This window comes from Paroedura picta, chromosome 17 (genome assembly GCF_049243985.1).
Source record: "Paroedura picta isolate Pp20150507F chromosome 17, Ppicta_v3.0, whole genome shotgun sequence".
Taxonomy (NCBI): Eukaryota; Metazoa; Chordata; class Lepidosauria; order Squamata; family Gekkonidae; genus Paroedura; species Paroedura picta.
This window is the reverse complement of record NC_135385.1, coordinates 17,896,721-17,915,435: the sequence shown is the minus strand read 5'-3', so window position 1 is coordinate 17,915,435 and position 18,715 is coordinate 17,896,721. Positions and strand designations below refer to the sequence as shown.

At 48.2% G+C, this 18,715-nt stretch overlaps 1 protein-coding gene across 4 annotated transcripts in view; it reads right to left on the bottom strand.

Annotated features, from left to right (window-relative positions):
• SNX29 (sorting nexin 29) overlaps positions 1-18,715 on the bottom strand; it is a 154,446-nt gene that overhangs the window by 120,544 nt on the left and 15,187 nt on the right. For all 4 annotated transcript variants that reach the window (XR_013227311.1, XR_013227310.1, XM_077316989.1 and 1 more), the window contains exons 12-15: positions 16,690-16,753; positions 15,014-15,142; positions 11,931-12,013; positions 3,757-3,863 (exon numbers count right to left, since the gene is read on the bottom strand). Coding sequence is in view for 2 of the 4 variants with exons in the window: in XM_077316989.1 (XP_077173104.1) it covers positions 3,757-3,863; positions 11,931-12,013; positions 15,014-15,142; positions 16,690-16,753 (383 nt within the window). In the remaining 2 variants the exon portion in view is untranslated. The remainder of the gene's footprint in view (positions 1-3,756; positions 3,864-11,930; positions 12,014-15,013; positions 15,143-16,689; positions 16,754-18,715) is intronic.

The following is an 18,715-nucleotide window of genomic DNA, read 5'->3' as shown; positions in this document are numbered from 1 at the left end:
AGGCAGGTTGCGAAAATTTGTGCCTTTGTATACAGCTTGCTGGGGGGTAAACGGTAATGACTGGGGAAGAGAATGGCAAACCACCCCGTATTGAGTCTGCCATGAAAACGCTGGAGGGCGTCACCCCAAGGGTCAGACATGACCCGGGGCTTGCACAGGGGATACCTTTACCTTTATACAGAGCATGCCTGGAGATCATTAGTGGCCAAAAATGGGATTCTGCTATTTAAAACCCAATCCAGTGTGTTTACACTGTTTTTTTTTTTTTTGTACACTTTTGACATTTCTTTGAAATTCCGCTGGTAATCTACTTCTAGGGATTGTGTCCTGGCTAAATGCCATATCAAATCGGAAGAAATTTCTATTCTAACCCCTGCCTTCCTTCACCCGACTTGGCTTTTTGCTCTGAATGAAACGGAACAAGGGACGTTTCCGCCCCGCCGGTTGGTTCCTACGGGCCCAACCACAATATGCATTTTGGGCCGTCGCAAAGCTCAGTTCCTACAAAGCCTGCCTTTTAATGTTGATTAACAATCGGCGCCATAAATAAAAGCAGGCGGTGAATGAGGTCCTCAATTTGACCGAACTGTAAACTGCAAGGAAAAGCGAGCCCTTTCTAACGGCGTCACTCCACACGTCAGTAATTTCCATTTCAGGAAGCCATTGTGACTGGGCCAAGACAAAAAAGGGACAATGCGACTAATAACAGCAGCAGCCCCTTGTGGAGTTCAGCCCCTAAAGCACAGCCACGGCCCGTGATGGGCAAACAAAGACAGCAAAACACAGCTGCTTTTCATCGCCTTTGTTAACTGACCAGAGCAAAAAATACCTCCTAGTTTATTCATAGAAGAAGAAGAAGAAAAGAAGAAGAAAAGAAGAAGAAGAAAAGAAGAAGAAAAGAAGAAGAAAAGAAGAAGAAGAAGAAGAAGAAGAAGAAGAAGAAGAAGAAGAAGAAGAAGAAGAAGAAGAAGAAGAAGAAGAAGAAGAGTTGAGGGAGGGGAGGCTGAGGGAGCCCTGATATCACTGCTTGGTCAGAACAGTTTTATCAGTGCTGTGTTGAGCCCAAGGTCACCCAGCTGGTTGCATGTGGGGGAGCGCAGAATCGAACCCGGCATACCAGATTAGAAGTCCGCACTGTTAACCACTACACCAAACTGGCTCTCAGAAGCAGAGTGGGAAGGGGCCTTCAGGGTCATCTAGTCCAACCCCCTGCAGAATGTAGGCAACGGCCACGAGAGCCAAGTACGTACACCATCCCTTCTGTCCACCCACTTACGATCTGCCTAAATTCACAGAATTAGCCTTTCTGTCAGATAACAGTCCAACATTCTGTGTTTCACAGTGGCCAAAGCCCAGGTGCAAGTAGAAGGGCCACCAAAAGGGCCCGGACTCCAGGACCCCCCCCCCATGTTGTCCCCCCATCAAATGGATCATCATGTGGAAGCTGTTTTTTTTTTGCATCCTCACGTCCCACACGGTAATCCTTCATTCGAAACCTGCTTTTACGGCACGTAAGGCTTCATTTATCTTGCCCGACTTTTCTTGCTTTGGATGCAGTCCTGCTTTCCCCGCAAAATTCCACATTTATTGTGAACCTGACACTTCCCTTATCAGGAAAAAAAATAAATAATCACTCCACAGTTCTGGAGCAAGAGTCATTTTTGCAGAGTTGATCAAGGCTCACCGCCGTTCAAAAATATCCGAGTGTGCAGGTGGGAGCAGGAGAATGCGAACGGGCGCTATCCTCTGGTGAGACAAACATCTCAGTCAGTTCGGTCCGACAAACAGTGAAAAACCGCAGCTCATTTTTAAGGCTTCGGGTTCTTACGGCTACGCTGGACGGGGACTCACCTTCACAGGACTGACACGGCAGCAGCGTAAGAAGCCATAAATCATAACTGAAACGACCCAATTGCTTTGCACGTTCCACTTCAGGTACCCTGTTAGAATCACTTCAGAAAAGGACTATTTGTGTGGCAGAAGCCTAGGAGGGAAGCTCAGCTACAAATAGGCAAGGCTTTCTTATACACCAAGTGAAGCCGTTACTTAAATTTGGGCGGCCTTAGGAGGCAGAGGACTGGCTCTCATACTGTGAATTTCACTTCTCAGTGGTCCTACAGTGGATCAGTCTGCATTAATCGGATGCAGCTCCTTCCTCCTGAAATCCAGCTTGGTGTTGGGGTTAGGAGTGCAGAGTTCTAATCTGGCCAGCCGGGTCTGATTCCCCGCTCCTCCTCCACATGCAGCCAGCTGGGTGACCTTGGGCTCGTCACAGCACTGAGAAAGCTGTTCTGACCGAGCAGGAATATCAGGGTTCCCTCAGCCTCACCCACCTCACAGGGTGTATGTTGTGGGGAGAGGAAAGGGAAGGCGATTTTGAGCCACTTTGAGACTCCTTCAGGTAGAGAAAAGCGGCATATAAGAACCAACTCTTCTTCTTCTTCAGCAATATCAGGGCTCTCTCAGCCTCCCCTCCTTCACAGGGTGTCTGTTGTGGGGAGAGGAAGGGAAGGCGATTGTAAGCCACTTTGAGACTCCTTCGGGTAGAGAAAAATAGCATATAAGAACCAACTCTTCTTCATCTTCTTCCTTGGAGGAAGTCATTTGGGGTGGTTTCTGACGGAAGGGGCTTCTTCCTTGCTCACCTGGACCAGTCCGTAAGCAATCCTATTCCCCAAAATCACAAGACACACTAAAAACACCAAACAGCTGTTGGCAAAACCAGAAATTACACTTTGGAACAGGGGACAACATCAACAGGCGGAGGGGACAGCCCATCAGGCTCAAGCTACCTAAGCCTAGAACCAGAACATCAGAAATCACTTTCTAGTAGTTAAGTGGGACTTCCTTTCCCATGATTTGAACCCCCTACTCCTAAGCCTTGTCTCTAAAGCTGCGGTACACAACATGTCAACGTAATTCAACACAGCTAGCCTATCACCCCTTTTGCCCTCCTCTTTTCCAAGCTACACGGACTCAACTGTCTTGACCTCTCCTCATACAGGCAGGGATTCCAATCCCCCTGGCCCTGAACTGCTAAAAGAAATTACCATGTTTGGTGTATGCGAACAAACCGGGAGTGTTCATCACCCAAGCCTTAAAAGGACATGCCAGAAATGCTGCAGATTAAGGATGGGGCACACCAACCACTGCTTAGGTTGCAACCATTCCATTCCCCCTGGCTTTCACCATCTGCCTTTCCTCCCTTCCCATCCCTTTCTCCTCCTCTTTCAAACCCCGGTTGTCCTCAATTGGAAGCTGAAGGACTCGAACAGCATTGCTTCCTCTGCAATTCTGAGCAGAGTTACACCTTTCTAAACCTACCAACTTCGATCCACTTGGACTGTACCTCCCACAGGGTGAAAACAGCAACCGTTAGAACAGGACTCAAATTTCTCGGCTGGCAATGCAGGAACACATTAAAGGTAAAGGTATCCCCAGTGCAAGCACCGAGTCACCTTGGGGTGACACCTCCAGCGTTTTCTTGGCAGACTCAATACGGGGTGGTTTGCCAGTGCCTTCCCCAGTCATTACCCTTTACCCCCCAGCAAGCTGGGTACTCATTTTACCCACCTCGGAAGGAGGGAAGGCTGAGTCGACCTTGAGCCGGCTGCTGGGATCGAACTCCCAGCCTCGTGGGCAGAGCTTTCAGGCTGCATTTCTGCTGCCTTACCACTCTGCGCCACAAGAGGCTCTAAGGAACACATTACAGAATTCAAATGGCTTTTTTTTTTTAACATAGTAAAATATTCTTACCTCAATCAGCTTTCTCTCATAGGAGCTGGCGAGTTCCTCATTGTTTTCCACTTGTTTTTGCTCAGGGGGGCTCAATTCACTCTCCACGTTCCAAAAATTCGGCAGTACTGAAACCCAAACAAATGGCGATTCAAACCCGCAGCAATTTATTCTACGAGAATCCCTAGCCTTCCTGCTCAGGGGGAGAACAAAAACCACATTACTCTACAGCAGGGGTAGTCAAACTGCGGCCCTCCAGATGTCCGTGGACTACAATTCCCAGGAGCCCCTGCCAGCATTCGCTGGCAGGGGCTCCTGGGAATTGTAGTCCACGGACATCTGGAGGGCCGCAGTTTGACTGCCCCTGCTCTACAGTCTTTAAATCTTAAGGCAAACACCACGACACAACCCCTAACATTGAAAATAATGCTGCTAGAGAAAATAATTTTATAGCAAACGTCTTCTAGCATGAACCTTTTCTACCCAGCGTAATAATAAACGTGGGGCTGTTGACACTGCAGGGTCAATGCCCTTCTTTTCAAGCGCAGGACTCCCCAAACCATCAGCACCGTAACATTTCCCCAAGTCTCTGTTCTATTCAGCTGCCACCATTAAGGAGAGGCTGCCAGTTGCAATGTCTTTCTTTACACCAGCCTCTCTCAACTTTTTTACCGCTGGGAAACGTCTGAAACCTTCTTCAGGCTTTGAGAAACCTGATCGTGCTGAATGTGGCTGGGAAGCAGAGCTGTGGACACGCCCACCCGGAGCCCCTCCCCTTCCCACCCCCTCCAGGCCCATCATTGGCCATTTTGGGAGGAAGGGGCAGGTCGACATGACTATATAGGATCGCATCGCCCATAAATATTTAGCAAATGTTAAACATACATTACAAATGAATTAACTTCCCCCCCCATTCGGGAAACCCTTCTAGGCCCATTAAGAAACCCCAGGGTTTCACAAAACCATGGGTGAGAAAACCTGCTTTACACCAAGTCTCTCAAGGAGCAAAAAAGGCTGGGGGATAAAATGGATTTTTTTTTTTTTACTCCAACCCAGATGTTTTGGCTACTGCTGCTCATTTCTTTAAGCCACCGCCGGCCCAACAAACATGCCCCCCCCAATGCAGAAATGGCCACCCGGAAAACCAGGCCGCAGGCGACCACTGCAACGGGCTGGGGACTGCTCCTCCATTAGGCTACAGGTCTACGTGGCGCCTGAGCATTGCCTTCTTGTTGCGTTGCCCTTCAGCAGACAGCTTTCAGCTCCGACCTGCCCGTGTGCCCTCTTCCTATCTAGCATTTTTATTCCTCCTCCCCTACAAGGGGCGGTATACGTCATTATCCCCCTCCTCCTCCATGTTACCTTCACAACTACCCTGCGTGGCGGGCTAGGCTGAGAAAGTGGGCTTTGTGGTTTGAGAATCTGAACCCAGGTTGGCCTACGTTTCTGCTTGAGCCCGCTACCAGTTCAGAGATAAAACATCAACCTTAGATCTAACTAAATACACAGGCCCGGATCGTGTAATGATCCCCTATAAGAGGTCATCAGGTTACTATGAAGAACACAAATAACCAAAACACATTATCTACATTTGAAGGAACAGAAGATCACAAGGGCAAACATATCAGCGCACCCAATTTTACATGCGCTGTGCCACACGAGGATCTAGGAGACCCTGGTTCAGATCTCCATTCTTCCATGGTATGACGGTCTCCTTGGGCTGACCACACACTCTCAGATGAACCTACCTTACAGGATTGTTGTGAGGATAAAATGGAGGAGGAGAGGAGATTGTGAGCTAATTGGATCCCTTTTGTGGGGGTGCGTGGTTAAAATAAATTAAAAGTTGCATAAAGTTAATTAAAAGTTGCATAAAGAAACAGAATCATCTGTAACCGCTCCGCGGGAGCGGTATAAATAAAACAGTAAGGGCTTGGGGGGTGGCCGCTGTCCGGGGGGGGGCAATGATTGGCCCCTGGCCCAGGACTGACCTGGCCTCCCAACCTGCCCGCCCCCCAGCGTGGGCCACCTTCACCCCACGGCCGCCATTCCTGCAGTTGTGCACAAGGGGGTCCTAAAAATGTCCAGGTCCTACTCCACATCAACGAGGTTGGTGCTTAGAAAACTCAATCAAGTGCACAGTTTCAACAACTTCAGAATTCTTTTAAAATCCTATATTTTCTTATTTGGCAGCTACAAAAAAAGCCCCCAGTTTTGTCCTCACAGACTTTATTGTTTTGTTTCTGCCCTCGAGCCACGGCTAACTTACTGTGACCTCTGGTGGGATATTTCAAGGCCAGAAACGTTCAGGAACGCTTTGAGAATAACAGAATCATAAGAGCAGGACACAAACGCCAGGGTGATCGACGTCCAACCCCCTGCAGAATGCAAAGCTGCACAGCTACATCCCCGACCACAGCGAACGCAATTCTGAGCCCCAGATGATGCCCGGCTCAAAACAAACAAACAAAACCAGAATTCCAGTCCGGCCTGGAGGAAATTCGCCTCCTGACCCCAAAGTGGTGATCGGCAGGCATGCAAGAGAGAACTACCCGAACGAAGAACTGATGCAACCCCTTTCTGCCCACAATCCACATTTCTGTGAGCCAGCTATCTAACCTCTGCTTTAAAACTTCCAAGGAAGAAGAACATTGCCCACCCGTGCCTCACAGTCTGGTATTTATTCCTCGATGGCCTCCCACTCAAATACTCACTAAGGCCGACCGTGGCTGGCTCCCAAGATCAGCCTAGCCTGGGCTATCCAGGTCAGGCCAGAGACGTGTGTAACGGTAGATAACTTTAATTAGCAAATACGAGGAAAGATCTTCCTTTGCGTGTGCAGTTGGAGAAGGGCTGCCAATCACCGTGCTGAGCAAAAGGGTCCCACAGCCTGATTCAATAGAAAAGAGGCTCTCTATACCAGGGGTATAAGAGCCTCTTGTGGCGCAGAGTGGTAAGGCAGCAGACACGCAGTCTGAAGCTCTGCCCATGAGGCTGGGAGTTCGATCCCAGCAGGCGGCTCAAGGTTGACTCAGCCTTCCATCCTTCCGAGGTCAGTAAAATGAGTACCCAGCTTGCTGGGGGGTAAACGGTAATGACTGGGGAAGGCACTGGCAAACCACCCCGTATTGAGTCTGCCATGAAAACGCTAGAGGGTGTCACCCCAAGGGTCAGACATGACCCGGTGCTTGCACAGGGGATACCTTTACCTTATACCAGGGGTAGTCAACCTGTGGTTCTCCAGATGTCAATGGACTACAATTCCCATGAGCCCCTGCCAGAATTGTAGTCTATGGATATCTGGAGGACCACAGGTTGACTACCCCTGCTCTATACCACACAGATCACTGCTTTGGGTCCAGGTGTTCAAAGCAAAACAGGACACAGAGAAGTTAGCTTAATGAGAGCAAGGCAATTTTGCATGCACATAAAAAAAACTTTTTAAACTGAGTTGTGACATGCCCAAACGTTTCCTCGGAAGAAAAAGAAGTCATCTGGTTAGAGTTTTAAAAAGACTGCATGGCTTTTACTTGGCAGCGCAATGGATTTGGGGGCTGTATTTTATCTATCATTTGATTTCTTGACCGCGCCCTACGATTCCAGGTAATGAAGGTACAGGGCTTGTATGGGATGCAATGGAAAGCCTGGGCATCTGTTTGGCGTACCATCCGCCTAACGCACTAGCAGATGCCCTGTCAAGTCTCCTGGTGGCTGATTGGATGTTCCAGTTCCCAAGGCTACTGATCCTTGGGAGAAACCCAGTTCCTCGCAGCCATGGTGACATTAGGACTCCTGCAGTTTGGAACTGGTCCACGCAGCAAGCAGGCCACTCCCTGGATGTAATCTTTGCAGTGGGGATACAAACGGGTCTGCTGCAGGTTAGAAGTATTTATCTAGCAGTCCTATAGTCAGTTTGGTGCAGTGGTTAGGAGTGCGGACTTCTAATCTGGCATGCCGGGTTCGATTCTGCACTCCCCCACAGGCAGCCATCTGGGTGACCTTGGGCTCAACACAGCACTGATAAAACTGTTCTGACCAAGCAGTGATATCAGGGCTCTCTCAGCCTCACCCACCTCACAGGGTGTCTGTTGTGGGGAGAGGAAAGGGAGGGTGACTGTAAGCCGCTTTGAGCCTCCTTCGGGGAGAGAAAAGTGGCAGATAAGAACCAACTCTTCTTCTTCTTCTTCAGTAATATCAGGGCTCTCTCAGCCTCACCTACCTTACAGAAGGCGACTGTAAGCCACTTTGAGCCTTCTTCAGGTAGAGAAAAGCGGCATATAAGAACAGACTCTTCTTCTTCTTCAGTGATATCAGGGCTCTCTCAGCCTCCCCTCCCTCACAGGGTGTCTGTTGTGGGGAGAGGAAAGGGAAGGCGACTGTAAGCCACTCTGAGACTCCTTCAGGTAGAGAAAAGCGGCATCTAAGAACCAACTCTCCTTCTTCTACAGCTGAGTGTATGATTAGCAGCCAGCAGCAGGGGCACCGTAACCTACTTATCAGGGAGTCATTCAGCCATTTCTGTTACAGAGACCCAGAATCATACAATACATCCTTTCAGCCTTACAAATTACAACACACGCGCAGCCCTGATTTATCCCCGGCAACAATGATAGGCTTTACTCCCAGCTAATGAAAGGCAGCCAGAAGGAAGGATGCAAAAACAGTCACTTTGAGTAACTTTGTCATGATTGCTCTTCCCACCCCATTTCTCCCCGTCTATAAAACCTGACCATCCTACTCTGCTTCTATTCTTGTCAACACCTTCATTTCCATAATTGTAACACAGCAGAATACAGCTAGCCAAGATCCCCCCCACCCTCTGTAATTACACTACTCACAAAATCTGCCAGCATTTAATGAAGGATAATTTCTCCTATTATGAGAATCTTTATAAGATTTTTTCCCCCCATGAATAATCTTAATACAGATCATTACACTGAAACAATCAAACATGTGTATACTTGAACATTTATTTACTGCAGTGTGGACCAGGTAGAGGAAAATTATGCCCTATACAAAATTTTGTATTTATTCTTTGTTGTTGTTAGGTGCGAAGTCGTGTCCGACCCATCGTGACCCGGTGGACAATGATCCTCCAGGCCTTCCTGTCCTCTACCATTCCCCGGAGTCCATTTAAGTTTGCACCGACTGCTTCAGGGACTCCATCCAGCCACCTCATTCTCTGTCGTCCCCTTCTACTTTTGCCCTCGATCGCTCCCAGCATCAGGCTCTTCTCCAGGGAGTCCTTCCTTCTCATGAGGGGGCCAAAGGATTTGAGTTTCATCTTCAGGATCTGGCCTTCTAAGGAGCAGGCAGGGCTGATCTCCTCTAGGACTGACCGGTTCGTTCGCCTTGCAGTCCAAGGGACTCGCAAGAGTCTTCTCCAGCACCAGAGTTCAAAAGCCTCAATTCTTTGACGCTCGGCCTTCCTTATGGTCCAGCTTTCACAGCCATACATTGCAACTGGGAATACCACAGCCTTGACTAAATGCACTTTTGTTGGCAGGGTGATGGTCTCTGCTTTTTAGGATGCTGTCTACATTTGCCAGTTTTCCTCCCCAGGAGCAAGTGTCTTTTAATTTTTAGTATTTATTCTAACACAGCTCAAATGCCTATTTACCTGAGGTTCACTCTCTTCCTGCAGAAGATACCTTGTGTTAGGAGGCAACTACGTAAGCCATCCGGAGCTCTCTTAAGAGCGAGACATAAATATGCAGCATAAGACTAGCACGCTTTAAGGATGCCATATTCTCATACATACCTACCCTTATAGTAATCTTGGGTGGGGGAAATTTGCTTTGGAGTGGCCAAACTGTGGCTCTCCAGATGTCCATGGACTACAATTCCCATGGACTAGCATGGTGCTGGCAGGGGCTCATGGGAATTGTAGTCCATGGACATCTAGAGAGCCACAGTTTGGCCAACCCTGGGCTAGACATAAGGCAAAGTGAAAAAGTGTACATTTCAAAGCCTGCTCAGTCCCATCTCCTCCTACTGGGTCCTTCCTCAGCTTTCCCGTTGTTAGATTTCCCCATCCATTCAAAGTGTTTCAATTCCTGACTGTTGCCGACGTAATCTCTTAGAGCTAAATGCAAAAGGAAAAAGGGTCATGCATGCAAAAAAAAAAAAAAAAAGGAACCCAACGATTTGACCAAAGCTGAGTCATAACATCATTGCAACGTTTGAGAATGGCATTGATCAACGCGAAAGATCTTTACGGAGATCTTTATGTGCCGCTACCATGGACAGCAGACACATCAATGAACGAGTTTCAGCCGACCTACTAGCATTGGCAAGGACTGCTGACGCAACCCAGATCTATCGAGCATGACGCACGGTGATACATTTATGCCCCATCAAGAGAGCAGAAGATCATTGCTGATTGTGAGAAACTGACTGGAGAAATACTCGCCTTTTCCATCAGCACCTGAAGTTCATGAAAGTCAAATGCCAGGTGAAGTGGTGTGGAAGGGGATCCCACAGGCTGGATACTATTCACAAAAGAGGCCTTGCCCCTTACAGCTACCCTCTCTCTCTCTCTCTCTCTCTTGGAGGACCACCAGTGCAGGGCTTCAAACCCCAGTGGGTCTCAAAGAAGAGGAGGAGGGGGAGGAGGAGAAGTAGAATTGGTTATATGCCGCTTTTCTCTCCCCGAAGGAGGCTCAAAGCGGCTTACAGTCGCCTTCCCTTTCCTCTCCCCACAACAGACACCCTGTGGGGTGGGTGAGGCTGAGAGAGCCCTGAGATTACTGAAGAAGGAGAAGAGTTGGTTCTTATCTGCCGCTTTTCTCTACCCAAAGGAGGCTCAAAGCGGCTGACAGTCGCCTTCCCTTTCCTCTCCCCACAAGAGACACCCTGTGAGGTGGGTGAGGGTGAGAGAGCCCTGATATTACTGAAGAAGAAGAAGAGTTGGTTCTTATATGCTGCTTTTCTCTACCAGAAGGAGTCTTAAAGCGGCTTACCTTCCCTTTCCTCTCCCCACAACACCATGTGAGGTGGGTGAGGCTGAGAGAGCCCTGATATCACTGCTCAATCAGAACACCTTTATTAGCGCTGTGGCGAGCCCAAGGTCACCCAGCTGGCTGCATGTGGGGGAGCGCAGAATCGAACCCGGCTCACCAGATACGAAGTCTGCACTCCTAACCACTTCACCAAACTGGCTCCTCAGGGAGTCCTCCTCAGCTGTCCTGAGCCCAAGAAATTCAGACCGTACCAGGAGTCCTGTTACGATAGCTGGCATTCTAGCCTTACGAGCTAGCTTCCTTGCTGTCTGCATTCTGAACCAACCGCAGTTTCCATGGAGCTCTCAATTCCTATGCAGAGAACTACGAGCGATCCAGCCAGATTACTCGGCTTCTAATATTACTGCACAGAGACAGTGGCCTCGCACTTGGAGAATGCAGTCCCTGAACAACGCATACATATTTATACACACATGTACTTCTCCCCCATGGGGGAAAAATCATAAAGGATGGTTTGAAAGAAAAATCATAAAGGATTGTTTTCTAGGGCTGATCCTGCGTTGAGCAGGGGGTTGGACTAGATGGCCTGTGTGGCCCCTTCCAACTCTATGATTCTATGATCCTGTGTTGAGCAGGGGGTTGGACTAGATGGCCTGTGTGGCCCCTTCCAACTCTATGATTCTATGATCCTGTGTTGAGCAGGGGGTTGGACTAGATGGCCTGTGTGGCCCCTTCCAACTCTATGATTCTATGATTCTATGATTCTATTAAATCTCTTTTTACTCTGCTGTAGACTCCACCAACCTCTTAAGCCATAAACAGGGCCTGTCGTCTTACTTTCAAAGGACAGCGTTGACTGCTGCAGGGATCTAAAGTAACGCTCACTGCAGTTTCCGTAGAGAGATGTGCACACAGGTACGTACACACAAAAGCAAGTTGCCGTTTTGCTTGTTCACAACACACCCAAAGCTGGCTAGCCTGAACCATCAAATATTCTTTTTTGTCAAGTCTTATGGGGGAAGGTGGGGGGGACAGAGAAATGCGATAGCCTCCCTTGACATCTAAAAATTACTGGATGACAGTACTATGCGTTAAGTGTGTCTATTCGACACCATCAAGACTGAATTTATCAATGATGCACTAGGGATGAATTTCGGATCAAACAGGGAGTTCTGTCTTGTCCACACAAGGTAGGTGCCTGTGTGTGTGTATTCAGTACCGCTTTGCACTCACCTTCCACAGCCTGACCTTCCCTTTTCAGCATCTGGACAGCTCCAACGTATTTCTTCAGCTGCACTTTGAGGACCTCATTTTCCCTAAAAGAGCAAGAGTAAAGGAAGCAATATTGTCGCGTCAGCCCAAAACAGACACACAATCTGAACTGATATAGAAAATTATGCTAATAACCACCTTGAACCGAAAGACAGGACACAAATGTTTAGAAATCAACTAGCCCAAAACACACTGTTATCTATATCCTTCACCTGCTATACCTGGCTGTATTTTATTACTAGCTCAGTAAATTCATTCATTCATTCATTCATTCATTCATTCATTCATTCATTCATTCATTCATTCATTCATTCATTCATTCATTCAATATTTATATACCGTCTTCCCTGGAGGCTCAGGGCGGTTTACATAAGAACAAGGAACAATACGTAAAACGGTCTATAAAACCATGTGAATAAACCTTATAATAACTAATCGTTGTAACCATATAACAATGTAACAGTACAATACAATACAACAGCGCAACAACACAAACAGGTCCAGAGCATATTGGTGGAATTCCGAGGGGGGGTGGGGGGGGGAGCAGGGGCCCTTCGGTTGCTGTTGATTACGTCTGGTCTCAGCCAAATGCCTGACGGAAGAGCTCCTTTTTGCAGGCCCTGCGGAACTGTTTAAGCTCCGTCAGGGCCCTGATCTCCTCCGGGAGCTCGTTCCACCAGGTGGGGGCCAGAACAGAGAATGCTCTGGCCCTGGTCGAGACCAGACAGACTTCTTTAGGGCCAGGGATCCTTAGCTGGCAGTAGAGCGCAGAGCTCTTTTGGGGGCATAGGCAGGGAGGCGATCCCTCAGGTACACTGGGCCTTGACCGCGTATGGCCTTGAAGGTAATGCAGAACCATCCCTCCAGCGCATGGTGTCTTTTGAGGGAAGATGGAAGCGTTTCTGCTTGGCTTGGTTAGCCCGGTATCTCACAAAATGGCACATGTTGTATTAATGATGACATCAGCGCATCCCGATTGGAGCCCTCGTCTTTAGTAAGCAGCTCCGTGCTGTAGCTAGCACGGTGATCGATTTTGGGTGGTTTGTCTTTTCTCGCCTATAGCAAGAAGCTTGATGAATGCAATTATGCCAGGGAATTCGACAGAGCATGATACGGAACTCGCCTATGAAACGTTACTCCTCTGCTACTATAACATCCGCTAATTCTCAATGAGCCCAGTCGTCTGGAATTGTATCAAGACCAGGACGCGCATGGTATCGGGATCAGACAACGAGCGGTGATATTTTTGCAAAAATATAAAATATCAAGAATTGGCTCTAATTTAGACGCCGACTGTAACGTAGCCCGCAGGAAGAACTGCCTGGCACACCACCTGTTCTATTTATGGACCACTTTGACCTCGTTTCCGTATGTTGAAAAGCTCCTGGAATCCATGAAAGATATTATTTGTGCCCTAAATCCTTGCCCGTACTGTCTCCTAAAATATAAAGACCATATCAACAAATCCTCAACATTTATTAGATGCTAATTCAGGCCCCTTTCTCCTGACTATTCAAAGAGGTGGTTATCCCTCCGCTACTAAAAAAAATCATCCCTACAGAGAAATAATGCAGGCAATTATCACCTTATTTGAAATCTGCCCTTCCTAGGCAAAGTGACTGACAGAGCAGTACATGACCACAACTCCAGGTCATAGAATAATAGAGTTGGAATGGTCCTCATAGAGTTGGAAGGGACCTCCTGGGTCATCTAGTCCAACCCCTGCACTATGCAGGACACTCACATCCCAATCGCTCCTCCACTGTCACCTGCCCACCCCCCCCTTGAGCCTTCACAGAATCAGCCTCTCCATCAGATGGCTCTCCAGCCTCTGTTTACAAATCTCCAAAGATGGAGAACCCACCACCTCCCGAGGAAGCCCATTCCACTGAGAAGCCACTCTGACTATCAAGAACTTCTTCCGGAGAAACCGCTCTGTCAGCAAATCCTTTTCCAGACTCTTTCTAATGAAGCTATGGGACAGAGACGGCTCTGCTAGAGTTAGTTGATGACCTCTGTCTAAATGCCTATGCGTAGACAAAGGACACGCCTCATTGCTCCAACTGGATTTATCTTCTGCCTTTCACACAGGGGACCATGCCAACTTGTTGGGCTGCCTTATTTTAATAGGCTCCTTGACTACGGTCCTCTCCTTCCCCTGACCAAGCTCTTCCTCAGTGAGATAAAGGTAAAGGTAAAGGTATCCCCTGTGCAAGCACCGAGTCATATCTGACCCTTGGGGTGACGCCCTCCAGCGTTTTCATGGCAGACTCAATACGGGGTGGTTTGCCAGTGCCTTCCCCAGTCATTGCCGTTTACCCCCCAGCAAGCTGGGTACTCATTTTACTGATCGAACTCCCAGCCTCATGGGCAGAACTTCAGACTGCATATCTGCTGCCTTACCACTCTGCACCACAAGAGGCCTCAGTGAGATATCAAGAAGCAATTCTACTGTCTGATGAGTTACCAACCGAGACAACACATTAGCTATCCTAGAAACGGACTCTCAGTGACAGATCTCATCAATAGAGATGGTACCTTTGGCTTGCAACTTTTTAGGGAAGGAAATCAAAGGACACGGCATTTGAAATCTTAGCCGCATCAGGGGTTCTACTCTGAAGTCAGGAAGGATGGGCCTGAGAATTCCCTATAAACCTCCTTAGCTGGGATTCAAGTACTGCTGATTCAACACACCATGAAACCAGGGCTCCTTTCTCTGACTTCTGCCCTCGCATCTGTAGGAAAGCGTCAGCTCTTCATGACCTTTGAGTGTAATTACTTTTCTGAGCCTAGAAAACTTAATTCTTCCTTTGCTCCAAAAATATCGATCGTACGGAGACATTGCCATTTTTATCAGAAGAGAACAGCAGACCTTCGACACTTTTAGCTGAGAAATTTTGCGATAAACGGTTCAAATAGGGTCTAGCTTTTTATTACATATTTTGAATTCTGCTTAGAGCTAATAAATTAAGAAGCAGTATGAGGTGGAGAGAGAGAGAGGGAGACCCACATCGGCAAGGGGAAGCAAGGAGTAACCTCCTTACCTTGCCAAGGCTTGGGTCTTCGCTGCATAGCGCTCTTCCTGTTCCGAAACCTTCTTCTTCAGGGTGTCGATTTCCTGACGGAGCCCTGCAGAATGTTCCATTTCTCCATCGAGCAGGTTCCGCAAAGATCTGAAAGAAGGGGTGCAGGGTTATTGAGGATGCTGAATTCTGCTCACACGCAACAGCCGTCAATGAACACATTTCCAGAGAATCCCTATACATTACAGCTACGAGAGCCAGGAGTAGGGGACAGAACGCGATTGGCTGGCTGCTGGACAGACAGGCAAGCCGGTTGGAGGAGGAGGCACTCAAGGGGCGGGACAGCCGTCCTGAGTGGGTGTTAAGTGCTGAGTGACACTTAAGCCATGAGACACACTCTTCCACCCAGAAACATTAAGTGAAACAGATGTTTAACTTGTAGCACCAAAAATCTCTAGAATCCAGCCTGGCTTTGAGAGAATTCACCTACCAAGCCACAGTGGTGATCAGCCTTATACATTCCTGCAAAGTTTATGCTAGTAAGGGGTGGAAACGTGGGACTATAATAATCAACGTGTTGCCTATCAAATCAGTTCCAACAAGAATGATCATGAGCTCTGTATCGCTTCTTCAGTAAACTGATTTTGCTATGATGCCAAATGTGTGCATTGGAAAGGGAGTTGCCGGAACTCCCATCTATATCAGCAAATCCTCATTTTTAAGGGAATCTATCTGACCATAAGAGAGCCTCTTGTGGCGCAGAGTGGTAAGGCAGCAGACATGCAGTCTGAAAGCTCTGCCCATGAGGCTGGGAGTTCGATCCCAGCAGCCGGCTCAAGGTTGACTCAGCCTTCCATCCTTCCGAGGTGGGTAAAATGAGGACCCAGCTTGCTGGGGGGTAAACGGGAATGACTGGGGAAGGCACTGGCAAACCACCCCGTATTGAGTCTGCCATGAAAATACTGGAGGGCGTCACCCCAAGAGTCAGACATGACCCGGTGCTTGCACAGGGGATACCTTTATCTGACCATAGAAGCACACCATGCCATTCAAGTAACAGACAACAGAAACTTGCAGGTCCCGTGAAGTTAACCTCCATTATCCTTATTATTATTATTATTATTATTATTATTATTATTATCATCATCATCATCATCATCATCATCATCATCATCATCATCATCATCATCATCATCATCATCATCATTCGATTTATTACCCGCCACTCCCTTGCAGCTCGTGGCGGGTTACAACATCTTAAAAACCCCATAAAAACCATAAAAACCATTAAAACAACACTCTAGCTTCGACAATATTGGTTTGCTAACTGTCATGGCAAGATCGGCTACTTCCCCTTCCTACTACTATCAGGTGGAGAGGGGATCCTGATGGTACCGGTCCAAATCCCAATCCCAGATCCCGGGGGGGGGGGGGGGCGTAGATGTTAGCCTTGGCCTCAACCGTAAACCTGGCGGAAGAGCTCCGTCTTGCAGGCCCTGCGGAACGATGGAAGATCCCGCAGGGCCCGCAGCTCTCCCGGGAGCTCATTCCACCAGGCAGGGGCCAGGACCGAAAAGGATGCAAAACTGCAGAGTTCCAATCAGATATTCATGGAGCTCCAAGCAAATCTGAATGGGTTTACCCAACATGGGTAGCAGAGAGACATGAAGCCGCCTGTGGAATTCCTGTCTTCTTACCTGCTCTGCTCTTCGAGTTCATGCTTTCGAGACATCATGGCCACGATGGCTTGCCGAAGCTCAGCTATGGAAAAAAACGGAGGGGTTATTCTATTATTCTTACGGGTTAAAGTCCCTCTATGCACAACACAGGTACGCTCTCAGATTCACTCTCAAGAAGCCGGGGGGAGGGGGGGAAAGGAAAATATGAAACGCGACCATTCACAAAGTCCCTAAATGCTTTTGAACATTAGGCCCAATTGAGAAGAAAGGATTCTGTCCCTCGATGCTGTTGGGTGTTAATTTAATCTTCCACCACCTTCAACAGGCAACTAGACTGTGGCAGAATAGCAGCTGGTCACCTCTGTCTCCCTATCTGGAGTCTAGAGAACTCGGTAGAGGACTCCTCCCTTGGGAGAACTTCTGCACTGAGGTATGTCATGGTTGGGAGCTTTCTTAAGGAGCCAAACCCAGAGGGACGGAGCAGAGGGACAGTCCAGAACAAATGGGATGAAATTAATTCAAAAGAAATCCCGTCTAAACATCCGGAAGAAGTTCCTGACAGTCAGAGCGGTTCCTCAGTGGAACAGGCTTCCTCGGGAGGTGGTGGGTTCTCCATCTTTGGAGATTTTTAAACAGAGGCTGGAGAGCCATCTGACGGAGAGGCTGATTCTGTGAAGGCTTAAGGGGATGGGGCAGGTTACAGTGGACGAGCGATGGGGTTGTGTCCTGCATAGCGCAGGGGGCTGGACTAGATGACTCAGGAGGTCCCTTCCAACTCTAGGATTCTATGACCTGGAGTTGTGGTCATGTACTGCTCTGTCAGTCACTTTGCCTAGGAAGGGCAGATTTCAAATAAGGTGATAATTGCCTGCATTATTTCTCTGTAGGGATGATTTTTTTTTAGTAGCGGAGGGATAACCACCTCTTTGAGTAGTCAGGGGAAAGGGGGCCTGAATTGGAATCTAATAGATGGAAATTTTTAAGCAGAGGCCGGATAGCCATCTGATGGAGAGGCTTATTCTGTGAAGGCTCAAGGGGGTGGCAGGTGACAGTGGATGAGCGAGAGGGCTGTGAGTGTCCTGCATAGTGCAGGGGGCTGGACTAGATGACCCAGGAGGCCCCTTCCAACTCTAGGATTCTATGAAACCCCATTAGCCTGCACAAAATTCTTAAGAATGCCCATGTTGAAAACGGAGAGGAGGGAATTGTGGGACGTAGAGCGTTCCCTGTGCCAGAGGTGGAGGTACAGAACATCCCTTGGCAGTTCTTGACTAGCCTGTAGTGACCAGGTAAATGCCAGAAAGAACCAGACGAAGCCACGCCGGTTTCCCAGCGGCACGCTTGCTTTACAGGGTGCTCTAAATAAAGGAGACGTTAGTGAACAGTTCCCACGCCCAGCTACGAACGACTCTCTCCTCCAAAAGCAAATCATTAACATTAGCTTCACCGTCGACAATGTCAATGTTTATGTTTAAATCAACTCTCAGCATAGCTGGAAATGAGGTTAAATATCACCCACTGAAACACATAACGTTTTTTTTTTATGCGTTTAAAAATAAATCAACTAGCGGAAACCACAGAAGGAGCGGAAGAGCGCTTCCTCCCCCTGCTGGCCACCAATACGTTGGCATCCTCTATCAGCCATTTAAAAAGCGTCCTTACCTTCCCTCCTTCTATCTGTCACCCGCAGCATGCCCACGAAACCAGAAGAAAGCTTTCAAAAATGAGCATTCTTCCCGGGAGAATAAATGTCTAGGGAGGAGACTTTGGCTGGCATAACAGCAAGAGTGCTAGAGGAAAATCTGGAGGCCCAGGCACAAACGCCCACTCAGCATCCTCCCAATTAAGCCTACCTCCAAGGGTTGTTGTGAGGATAAAATGGAGGGGAGAACAACGAATGCCCCTGGGGGGAGGGGGAAGGGGAGAGGACATAAACAAAATATATAATCAAATATTTTGTAAGGCATCTCCACTTGCACTCCGCAGATGGTCGCGCTGTGGACTCGTAAAATTATAACCAAAGCAGAGATTGGAGAGAGATTCT